Source organism: Bemisia tabaci, chromosome 2, assembly GCF_918797505.1.
Source record: "Bemisia tabaci chromosome 2, PGI_BMITA_v3".
Lineage (NCBI taxonomy): Eukaryota > Metazoa > Arthropoda > Insecta > Hemiptera > Aleyrodidae > Bemisia > Bemisia tabaci.
Window position 1 is genome coordinate 61820353 of NC_092794.1, and position 12599 is coordinate 61832951.

Consider the following 12599-nt stretch of genomic DNA (forward strand, 5'->3'; position numbering starts at 1 on the left):
GTTGAAACCAATAAAACATCCTTTTTTATTATTGGATGGACGGATTTAACCTAAATCAACCTAACTGCGTTTCACATTGCCTAATTTTCTCTTGTGTTTCATTTTTCTAACAGAAAGCTAAACTACTCAACACCTTTAATTTTCTGCAAATTTACTCTCGATTATGAAGAATAATTGCAAATTCAATTTTCAGTGTTGCTTGGTTTCCTATTATAAAAATAGAGTATCAGAGATGATTCCGCGACTTCTGAAGTAGTTGCACTGATTCCGAAGTCAGTGATTATGTTGACTATTTATTCATATCATCTTTTGCCAAAGTAGGGACAATTTTACTTAACTTCAGTGATGAGATACATGAGGCTTCAGCAAACATGACAACATTCAAACGAGACAAACTGATGGTTATGAGTGGTGCTACTTAGGAACAAATGAAAAACTTACAGATGAGAACCGTGTGCATGGCAGTTCCATAAAATGTGAAGATCACAGAGAAAAATACGCATGAGAAATTTGCTGAGAGTTTGCTGGCATCATTTCCAAAATCTTTGAAGGCAATTCCCAAGAAGAAACCAACTACTATGTGGACTATGATTCGGAATGCAGCCAATTTCTACGAACAGATAACGTGGAGCGTAAATTTTTAAGAACACAAATAAGAAACAAAAAAAAGGACATGAGACCATCAAAGGATACAAATAGAAAACTAAAGATTTTTCTCTCTTCGTCTCCCTTTCATATTCTGTCAAGACCAATTCACACAGGTCAGTTATTCCTGTGGACAAGTCCTGGGACCCAACTCCTCAGTGACTTGCAATGCATGTTGTGTGGGATCATTTCAAAATGAGCCAATTTCTAAACAAACGGTATTACTAGTCAGGAATCTTCACCCAAAAACTCCCAAAATTTCAGGATATCTTCATTTTGGTGATCACAGGATGACTTAGGATTTGACCAAATATTGATTTCCTCGATAATCGTACTTATTTAGGTTTGTTACAAATTTGCCTTATACACAGAATTCTACAACAGGTATAATTGGGCCTCCTAAAACATACATTTCAATAAAGACACTGATCTATGAGGATCATACTCATAGGATCTATAACATTAACATTAGGGCTGTGCGAGCCTGGTTTTTTGGATTCGAGCCGAGTTCGAGTATTTTTTCACTAAGTCGAGCCGAGTTCGAGCTTTTTCGAGCTTTGAAAATGACCCTCGAGCCGAGTCGAGCTCGAGTCGAGTTCGAGTAATTTCGAGTTTTAAAACGTGATTTAATCTATTTTCTACAACAAATAATTTCAAACAAGACTCATAATATGATATTAATAATTATTGGCGATGACACACTAGGAAGGATTTACACTAAACTTACAAAATGTTCGGCAGTAACGCGTTAAAATAACTTCCCGCGGTTTAATTTTGAAAAGAGGACAAAACTTGGCAAGAAGCGGCGTGGCGCGGCGTACATGAAAGGAACTTCGGGCGGCACAAGTAAAGGCTTTAGAGCCCATTTATGCACGCAATTCGTGTCGCCGGCGGCAGTTGTCGCCGCGACGTTTTTTGGAATCGCGCGACTCCTATTTTTGTAGCCGCAGCACCTTTTTTCTGCCGCCGCGACACCGTTTTTCTGGAGCGCAAAAGGTCCAAAACACGTGCTCACTTTCAGTTTTCCAAGCGGCGGTCGCCGCCGCAGGTTGAAATTTGTCGCGCGCATAAATGCGCTCATATGACTCCGTGTAGTTACAAACCGCGCGCGCGGCAGGAAATCGCCGGGCGGTAGCGTGTTGGCGCTGCGGATGGTAGAAATTTGCCGACGAGACTCTGATGTTATTCAATCGTAAAATGATGGCAAAACTAACAATAGTTTAAGTATGATTGAAATGTTTGGAAGTTGGACTCTTTCGGCGTTTCCGGCTCAAAAAAACTCGAAATACTCGAAAAAACTCGTGTTGTTGACACTCGAGCCGAGTTCGAGTACTCGCTCGAACCTAACCTAACTTTCGAGCCGAGTCGAGTACTCGATACTCGGCTCGACTCGACTCGAAATTCGAGTACTCGCACAGCCCTAATTAACATCAATATCCACAAAATTCAAAATTTAACCAAATCTTAAATCGACCCGTTATAACCCAAAATAAAAGGTTTTTTTCTTTCTTTCTTTCAATTTTTTATATTAGTCATTACCCTATGCTCAATTTCCTTCCAAGCCATGAGCAAACCGCCAATAGATGGCATCCAAGCTCTAGTCCATTTGAGGGTTACTTATCACTATTGGAGTTGCTATAAATACTCATGTAAGGATGTATTTAGACAAAAACTGAGAAATTAGAGGGGATGAGCGATAGAATACGAAGTCTGGCCACTTACAGGGTCTCTGAGTGTAGATGCAAGAGATCTCCGGAATAGAATTGAGAGTTGATTACAAAAGGATACAGGATATCGTCTAATTTTTCCATGTGATACGACCTCAACACTTTCTTCCCCACTTGATTTGACTCCATTTGTTTTCAATTCAATTTGGACATCTTCTTCTGTCAATCTCTTCTCTGTACAAAAACCACACAGAAATTATTTAATTTCAGTTCCTAAGGCATCGATTTAATCTTTCATTCAGAAGACATGATCCAAAAACTTCAAGACAAAAGGGGACACTAAAGTTTTATTGCAAACACCTCGACTTAAAAATTTTCGGTTGTTTCAAAATTGACAGTATAACTCTTTATTGGTTCTGTTTATCTCTTTTAATTAAAACGGTATAAAATAGGGAAACTTAAGTTCTGGATGACCCTCCCATTTAAGAAACTTGGTGATGGAAAATAATTTACATGTCTTTTAAACTACGAATGTTGACTGATTCGTTCAATGAGGAGTTATATCCTCTCTCTCTCTAGCTGTAAAATCTAAGCTGGAATTTGAGCATTGTGTTCATCTTCCGCGTCAAAATCCTCTCAAATATTTATGATAATCATTAGATAATAGCAGCACTTCCGGTTGAAAAAAATCCTGACGGTTGAAAAATCCAAAAATTCAATCGATCATACTTTCATCAACTGTTTTCATACAATTTTTTGTCTAAATCTATTAAAATGATATGAGAGTACAAAAATTCATTTAAAAAATAAGAGCTGATGTATGAACTTTCACGTACCTTCTTCTTTAGCTGTCCCGTTTGCCTCTTTTTTCTCATTTTTGTAATAGACAGCCTGTTTGTTGCCAATAGATGACAATTTATCAAGAGAACTTTCATCTATTTCTTGTTCGAAACGGGCTTTGTTTAGAGCAACAAGGGAATCAACAAAATCACCTCTTTCTCTGCATGCAACTTCGAGGGCTGGAAAAAAAATTGTTGGCGGTCAATTGAGAAGCTCATGAAGAAGGAAACATTTTTTTACAAAACCATTTCTACATTCTACATTTTCACTTGTGAAAATTTAGGCAGTGATTCTCTCACTCCTATCACGCCATGCAGTAAGTTAGAGTTTACAAAAAATATTTTCTGAGCAAAAATTGAGTATAAGTTTTTCACTGAGTCTCGTGGAGAGAGAGGTGAGACTTCAAGACTATTTTCTTCAGTTCCGAGTCAGTGTAATTTGTGACTGGATTTGTGAAAAGGAACCTCATCTTCCAGGAGAAACTTTTCTGTAACTTTCTTCATAAACATAAACCACGCTTTTCTATAGTCAAAAAATTATGTAGGGTTAAACTTGAGCCAGAATTTCCAGATTTTCTTCCTCCTTGAATTTGAAAAAATTTAAGGAAAATTGTCCCCCAAGAGATAAGGTCTCTTTCCATAGATCTGGTCACATTTGTTTTGTTTTGTTTGTTTAAGCTTCCTCTTGAAAATTCTTGTGATTTTTTTTCTAATGGAGAAATACTCTGTGGAAATTTAAGGCAGTTTCAGTAGATTCCTTAGTTTTCCATTTAAAAACAAATGAGTAAAAGTGGAGAATTTAAAACATTAAAGCCAAGATGATACGTTTCCTAGTTTCACTGTCAGTGAATGAAAAAAGCCATGAAGTTTTTTGCTGTTCATTTCCCACAAGCACTTTTTTGAGGTACATCAAAGAAACTACTCCAGTTTCATATAATTGTCAATAGTTACCTAAAAGTTGATTATATTGATTGTTAATAACTTGTCTTGATTGTTTTTCGGCACTTTCAGTTAAAAGGAACTCACTTTGAGAGACACTTCAGAAAAATTAGTTTACAGCTTTTTATTTTTCTTCTTCATTTACCAAGAAGAAACATAGAGTTATGAAATGTGAGTGACTGCAATTAAGAAGAGAGGGCCATAAACATGATAAGAATTACCGAAATCAGCACGGTTGTAATACTGGGGACATTCTGCACCAACTTCTTTAAATGTTTCGACAAGGCTGTTTAGAGGACCATTGTAAAGAACCTTCCCTTCCGTTACAATCATGACGTCATCGATGCATTCCAGAAGTTTGGAGTTCGGTTGATGCAACACCACCACCACTGTTCGTCCTTTCTCTGCGAGAGATTTCAAATGCTGGATCAACTGATATGAAGCCACACTGTCCAAACCACTAAAAAAATAAAGAGCAAAAAAGGTTAAATTCTAAATGACTATCTATACTTTCTACATGTAATATGATCTTTGTTAATACAACGGTCTTTATCTAAGAAACTGAATAGTGATTTAGCTGGAACGTTTAGCAACAGCAGCATTAATTCCGAGCGATATACTGTCAAAAAGGAGAGTAACTACTGTCAAATATATTTCAAAAGCCGAGGAAAACCTAACTAACAATTTTGGGAGAAAAATTGACTTATTTGCATTCTTGACACACTTGATGAGACTCTAAGAGTGAAAGAATTGGTTATGATATCAAACACCTGGCCCAAGATAAAGATTTTTAAATTTACGAAATACACTGCAGGCAATGGAGTTATGAATGGTTTTGCCTTCTTCCTCGAATCGATGTAATTGCGATTTTTGGGTCCTCGACTAGAGATACAGACATCTCTTTACATTTTCTGTGAATACAGGGTGATCCAGGGTTATACGGCCAAACAGCAGGAGCCGAAACACCCCCAAATTCGCTCTTTAAACTGGGATTTCAATTTTTTTAGATAATTTATGAATTCAGGGCATAAAAATACAGGAAAGTATTTTTCATGAGATTTGGTTTACAACCGTTGCCAAAATTCAGGAAAAAAGATTTAATTTCCGAAATTTTGGGGGGCCGTAGCTCCGAATGGAGGCACTTTTGGAAAAAAAAATTTATACAACAAAAAAGTCTTATTTTGACCCACAGAACAAGCTCCTGCAGTCTGGCCGTTTAACCCTGGATCACCCTGTATTTTAAAATGAATGAAGAAAAATAATGGAAGATTTTAAAAGTAACTCCGTCTGTAACTCTTGGTTGGTTTTCTTTCATTCTAACACAATTTGAGCGGAGATTTGCGACGTCGGAATCGAACGTGCACGTTTTTCCACTTCAGTCAATATTGACAACCGTAAAATACGCTACTTCGGAGGTGAAGACGGCAACCCGTTGCGTTCCGGTTACGGGTTCCGAGTTCCGAGCACATTTTTGTGGGGATCCGTGATACTGATAAGTGAGTCTGACAATTAGATCACACGAGAGGACCTTGAGCATTACAAATGAGTGGCTCGCCTGTCGCCCGCACCAGCCCGGCAAAATCGCGACCTCCACAAATTTGGCGCCCCCCGTTCATGCGCGCTGCGTCCAGCCTTGAGCCTTGGAGTCGGCACCAGCATTGCCACGCCAACGGGAACCCTCGCAAGAATTGAGGACCTCGTGCATACGCCTCTTGTACATCGAGTGACGTCACGCAAGTTCGTTCGATAACTTGGCAATGCTGGTTGCGTCGCGACGCCCGGCTTGCACACATCGTGGCCGGCATGTTGCCGCATGGCTTTTCTCCTCCGCGTCTCATTCTAACGCGCTAATCCCCGATCGGCAGACATATTATGATGCTGTAACTTCTTCAATAATTTTGACCTAAAAACGGTCTATACCAGAGGAAAACAAACATCGTGAAATCAGACAATTTCACTGAAATATTCGTTTCTCTCTTCACACGAAAGGAAATGCTGAACCATTACGCCTGAAAGCAAGTTTAACCGGCAAGTGCCGAATTTTTTTTCTTTCGGAAAGCCTTAACTTAAAAGTTAAAACTTTAAGATTCAGAACACGAAATACTGATGTTAAAAATAAAAGACCTATTCTTAGAGTTTCATACAATGTAAAATAATGAAAAAATTGTCTTCGTGTTTCGAACATAAATAGAACGCTGTGAATTGCCTCTGGCTAAAAGGTGGCAACTTGAACTAGAACATCAAATTTCACTGGCTTTCTGTGACTTTTTAGGGGAAAAAACTAACTAGTATTGGCAAAATTCTCTGACTTTAAGGAGAAAACAGAGAGAAACGACCAGTATAATTTCTTGACTATTTTTGGAAAGGCGAACACCTCTTACCATTGCATTAATACGTTGCATATGACGGAATATTTTTGAAAGTTTGATGATAAAAGTATACAGCCGGCGAGCGCAACGCGGCCATTTAAGGCAATCTTCTCTTCAAATGAAATAATTCCCTGACACTTAACCCTCACCTCCCGGATATATTTTTCTTTTTATTAGTTTAGGAAAGAAACCCACTGATTTTTCCGGATTTTCCGAGCTGTCGTCATCCTGAGCTACAATCTGGACCGGCGCGGCGGATGCAATGTAATACTGTGGAAGAACGCCGTATGAACATTCGAGAGTTGCCAAATTTCCTTCAATTAAATGTTTATTTTTGAGGAAAGATATAAATATTTTACCAAGAAATTTTCAGGAACTTCAGGTGAAATTGCGCACAAAATTATCTGAAAAATTGGAGGGAAAATATTCATAAGATTACCAGGAAATTCGTGTTTTATCAAAGGAAATTTGGCAACGCCTGGAGGCTCATACGGCGTTCTTCCTTAGCACGGCAGAATAGTAATGGTAACGCCTTAATGCAACTATTCGTGCTCCAGGGATGTCCGTGTTGAATACGCACAAAAATGAAGGCGCTACGGGGATCTTTCCAATTCCCATGCAGCAATATGCGCGGCTCCCTTATACCAATAGTCGACGATACCGGCTACGATGAATTTATTATAGGGGGAAAAGAACGGACCCCTGCTCCCGTTTTTTTTTTGCTTACACATCTCGTTTAAAATTATATAAAAAAGTTATTCTATTAATTATATTAATACATTAAAATTGTTCTCACTTGACTGAAGAACAATAAAAATTACGGGGATCAGAACATTCGCAAAAACTATAGGAATTAGGGCTCCTTGTCATCAATTTGAACGGGAGCTTAGCAAAAACATTAACAAAATCATACAGCAATGCCGCCGTTTCGGAAACCAGAAAGCAGACACAAGATGCGTACATGATCGAAAATTCCTAATGAAGGATGAGAATGTAAATGAATTGAATAGAATTATGAAAAATTTATGTCAGTCGTGCTTATACATGCGATCGTTCACACAGAAATCCACACGTGATAAATCACGGTGATGCTATAGCGATGTCCGGGTAGGATCTATTTTAATTTTAAAGTCATCATTCATAAACCCAAGACATACTGAGTTGAACCAAGACTTATACTGATGAGTGTTCTTGCTTGCTGACCTTGTGGGCTCATCGAAAAACATGACGGGTGGATTGGTCAGAAGCTCCACAGCAATGGACAATCGTTTCTTCTCGCCTCCTGAGATGTTGCCCACTTTAGTTTCCAGGGTTCCGTAAAGTCCCAGAAGTTTGGCGATGTTTTCAATCTGGAATGAAAAGAATGCTGTTAACAGAAACACTCCGATTTGGACCGCGGTCAGCAGAAAGGAACCAAGCCACGACAGCTTTTGCCAACCAACTGCAACTGTGCGATTTAAATCTTTACACGAGAACGCTCGTGCGGATTTTTTTTAAAATTTTTAAGGAATTCACTTCGCCCAATCATTAAAAGTTATAAAATTTGCAAAAAAATCCGCAGAACCGTTTTCATGAAGAAAATTAAATTGCCCAATCAAATATGGCAATAGCTGATGTGGCTTGGTTCCTTTCTGCTCAACGCGGTCCATTTAGACCTTCCAAAATGCAGTCAATGACTTGCTGTTAAAACTTAAAAAATGTGGCTCAACTGAGATGTTTCAAAATTTACGTATCCACTTTCTTTTCAAAGAGAAACTAACAAATGTTATGTTCTGTTGTCTTCACAAAATATTTTTTAAATGGTAAACATCTTGTTAAAAACTCACAACTTTCACTTTTATTTTATCTCACCAAAAAAAATTATAAAATATATTTTAAGGCGATATATATGAGGCGAAATAAAATTAAAAGTGAGTGGTGAGTTTTTAAAAAGGTGTTTACCATTTACTACGTACTTTCGCTGTTTGTTCTAATTTTTATCAAAATATTTTTTGTAAGTCGAGGAAAAACCAAAGAAAAAAGCAGGACTTACAACTTGCGCTCGTTGCTCTATGGTTTTTTTCTCGCTGAGTTTGAGTTGGGCTGCGATGTCCAAAGTTTCTCGGACGGTAAAGACGGGCAGCATGGCGAACTCCTGCGTGATGTAGCATGACAGCTTGCTAAACTCGGCCAGATTCCTTGGCTTTCCGTTTACGGTGATGAACCCCTGAACGCCAAACCTCCTGCAACCCCCGGATGAAAGATATTAATTTTCTTGACAAAAGCGAAAAACGAGAACCAGTGATGAGTAACCCTTGTGACAACGACTGTTTGAAAAATTCGTTAAAATTCATTCGTGAAATTGGCGTAAAGATGGTTTAAAATAATCATTTTTCAAAGAGATTTATAAAAAAACAAAAATTCGAACATTTTAAATGCTGTACGTGAGACCACGATAGATCTTTTTGTAGTTTTTCTTCGACACTCATTTAACTTAAATTTTCACACTTGTAAATTTTACTAAACAAATAATGACAAGGGTTTCCTAGAGGATTCATTGTAACAGTTTTTTTAAGTTGTTGATACGAATTTTCTACAAAGCACTTTTCTCCACAGTCGTTGCTGCTTGAGTCATACCTAGAATCGATTTACTAATGAATTGGTTTCTTTGATGGCATGGCAAATGGAATAAATTATCCATAGAGATATCAAGATCTGAGGATTATGGATTATTCTCAGTTAAGATAGGTATACAAAAAAAAAATAAAAAAAAAAAAAAAAAAAAAATAAAAAAAATGAATGTGAGAAAAAAGGAATAGTTAATTAGAATAGACAGATATTATGCTCGCCGCCCTTACGATTGATTTACTTTTTCTATACTTTTTTTCGAAGTGCTTCAGCGGGCCTGTATCAAGTTCGATGTACTGCAGCAGTATCGCATAATTAATAGAACTTTCCAAATGCGATAAATAATGCCGACAAAAAACTATGGGCCACATGAGATGGGAATTGCGACATGAACCGGTTTGGTCCTCAGCACTTCAGCAGTCGGCAGTCAGCATCCACGTCGCGAAAACTGGCACAGTGCGCGGTGTGACGAAAATCCGAGTTAATCCTGATTAGGTTAAGCAGCCTCATTGCGATCTCTTGTACCGCCCGATTGTTACAATTTGAACCACGTTTAGCAGAGAGGAACCAAACCACAACAGCTATTGCCAAATTTAACCAGGTAATCTAATTTTTTACAAGAGAACGTCCGTGCGGATACCTTTGATAATTTTAAGAAATTTGCTTCGCACTGAGAAGAAAATTCGCTGAAATTTGTACAGCAAGTTGCACAGCCGTTTTCATGTAAAAAATTAAATTGCCCAATTAAATTTGGAAATAGCTGATGTGGCTTGGTTCCTTTCTGCTAAACGCGGTTCATTTGTGACTGTGTTGAAAGGGCGAGCGGATTTCCGCTAGAGCCACGAATCCGAGCAGTGGCGTGGCGTGATTTGCGATACATAGATTGTTCTACCATTTAATGGTAGAGAATCGATTATTAAGGTGTTCGCTGCGAACGCCCTGATTATCGATCCTTTTCTATAGGTTTAAATGACATAACAATCGATGTATCGCAGAGCACGCCACGGAATCCGAGCGGAAAAAGTGAGGACGTGCACCTTTTCACAGTTGAAGAGCACTGTTTTGTATGGCGGCGACTGCCCGATCATAATGTTTTAACAGATACACCGTGATCTAAACGTTCCATATCATCTCTGTAACCCCGAGGGCTTTTGACCCTTTTCAGGATGATTTTTTTAAAATGTTGAAGAGTATAGCTTAAGTCGTTTTCTTCGACCTAGGAACACCAACAAAATTTCAAGTCTCGATCACAATTTGTTCGAAAATTACAGAGGGGATGTCCAGGATTGCTTAATTGAGATGAAAAATATGGAAGATGGGAAATTTTCGTGAAGTATTTCATAAAATTTCACCAAGTTGCACTGGAAAAAAAAACACATTGGATCTAGAGTCCAGACTCTTAAAAAAAAATAAGAAAAAGTACTCTTGATTAGATCAGAATCTAGCTTAAATCAAGAACCGAGCCTCTTAATTTAAGCGGATTTCGTTTTGATTCAAGCAGAAATCCGATTGAATCAAGAGTATTTTTTCTTGTCAGTGTTTTCAAGAGTCTGGACTCTAGATCCAATGTGGTTTTTTTTCCAGTGTGTGAAAAATATGCAACATGTTCTCAGGGCCTGGGTATGCAAAACGCATTAAGAAACACCAAAAAGCGAAAATCATTTACTTTTCATTTAATTTTGTACTTAATTTCGAAAAATATATTTCACTGTCCATATTTTTTTGAAATTTCATGAAATATTTTATGTAAAATTTCAAGATTTTATTTTTCATGGAAAACTACGACCCTGGATGTCTGGTGTTGGTGGTGCTACACTTTTGGATTAAACCCTGTACGTACATTGAGTTAATAATGATTCCGAACTCCTTAAATACTTTGCACACAGGCAGTGGCGTGGCGTGAATTGCGATATATCGATTGCTATGCCATTTAAACCTATGGTAAAGAATCGATTATTAGGGTGTTGGCTGCAAACACCTTGTTTATCGATCCTTTTCCATAGGTTTAAATGGCATACAAATCGATATATCGCAATCCACACCACGCCACTGCATACAGGAGCAATGACGTTTTGTAAGATAAAAATTATACATCGTCTTTTCCCAGAGCCAGAACATAGCTCCTTTCAAATGTTGCAAAAGAAAAAATTGCCCAAAAACAAAGTCTGACTACTTTTAGCCAATTTTTCAATTTTCAGATTTTTTTATTCAGTGAAAATCATGACGAGTGGCTGAATATTGATGATATTCGCAATCCCTTCCATTGATGAAAGAGCGTTGACTAAGCTTGACTAACAGGTACGAAGTTTCCTCGACATTGATTGGCAATTAACAACCTACAACCAGACGATAAATCAAGCTTTAAAAGTATTCATTTTCTACACAAAGTACTCGCTGCGACTGGCGCTTCCCGAGTCGCATCTCAACTTTTATGATATTTGGTCATAAAAAAGTCATAAAATTGGCCAAGCAGAACGTTATTGTACATGATTGATGCGATCAAGGGTATACTGCTGAAGAGAATTGAGAAATTAAATCATTTTTGTATTATTACACGGAGCAACAAAAAATAGAAAAAATGTTCCAGGCTTGGAATGAAGTGTGTTTTTTGAGTATTTTGATCCTGTCCCGAAAAGTTAACAAAAAGTCTGCTTCTTCAATTGGATTCTCACATTCAAACGCAGTGGGAACTGTCTTGCCCAGATATTTTAAATTATTTGCACACTTCGAATGATAAGTTAGGTGCCTGATTCATCAACTGGGCTGGAACAATGTATTATTTACATACTTAAGTACAACTTTCCGTATCTAAAATCATAACACTAGTTTCATTTTAAAGGCTGACCAAAGGGTTCCGTGGCATGAGCCACATACACTATCGAATATTATTGGAATGGTTTATTCTCACATACTTGTAATGTCCCCCTCTCAGCCAGACATGTTTTAATATCTTGTCCTACCTACCAACAACTAAAATCCAGATTTTTCGGTCTTATTTCTGAGCTCAATACCGTGCTTCATACTTTCAAATTTTTCTCATCAAATCCCTCCCTTTTTCAAACGACTTAACCTCCAAATTTAATTTTCTTTTCTCTGTCCTTTCCTCCAATTTTTTGATCTATGCTGTAGGTGTTAATGACCCTGCTTTGTTATAAAGCACCCATAAATAAATGTATAAAACAACAACACGATAAGATCCGTCCGGAAGTTGACTGCCAACAACTTCTTAAAAACACGGCGACCGGTAAATGAACCGCCATCAATATCATCAGGCGAAAAATGGTGTTAGCTCCTAGAATTTCCTCTCACCTAAATTAACTTTTCCCTCACCTGATTGCATTGGCCCCCACAGGATTATGTTTGAGCTTGGATCTAATGCGATAAAAGGGAGAATTTCTAATTTTCTACCAGGGTATCTACTAAAACAGGCTAGCCAAAAATCAGTACTTTTACAGTACTTTTTCAGTGCATTCCCAAGAAATTCAGTACCTCTACAATAGAAAAATTCAGTACTTTTTCAGTACCTCCGATTA

General features: G+C 37.8%; 1 protein-coding gene across 1 annotated transcript in view; it reads right to left on the reverse strand.

The window, feature by feature from the left end:
- Positions 1-12599, reverse strand: part of LOC109039579 (ATP-binding cassette sub-family G member 4) — a 42728-nt gene that overhangs the window by 5764 nt on the left and 24365 nt on the right. Inside the window, exons 3-8 of the mRNA XM_019055113.2 lie at positions 8492-8681; positions 7663-7808; positions 4312-4550; positions 3149-3331; positions 2368-2546; positions 442-610 (exon numbers count right to left, since the gene is read on the reverse strand). Coding sequence (XP_018910658.2) covers positions 442-610; positions 2368-2546; positions 3149-3331; positions 4312-4550; positions 7663-7808; positions 8492-8681 — 1106 coding nt within the window. The remainder of the gene's footprint in view (positions 1-441; positions 611-2367; positions 2547-3148; positions 3332-4311; positions 4551-7662; positions 7809-8491; positions 8682-12599) is intronic.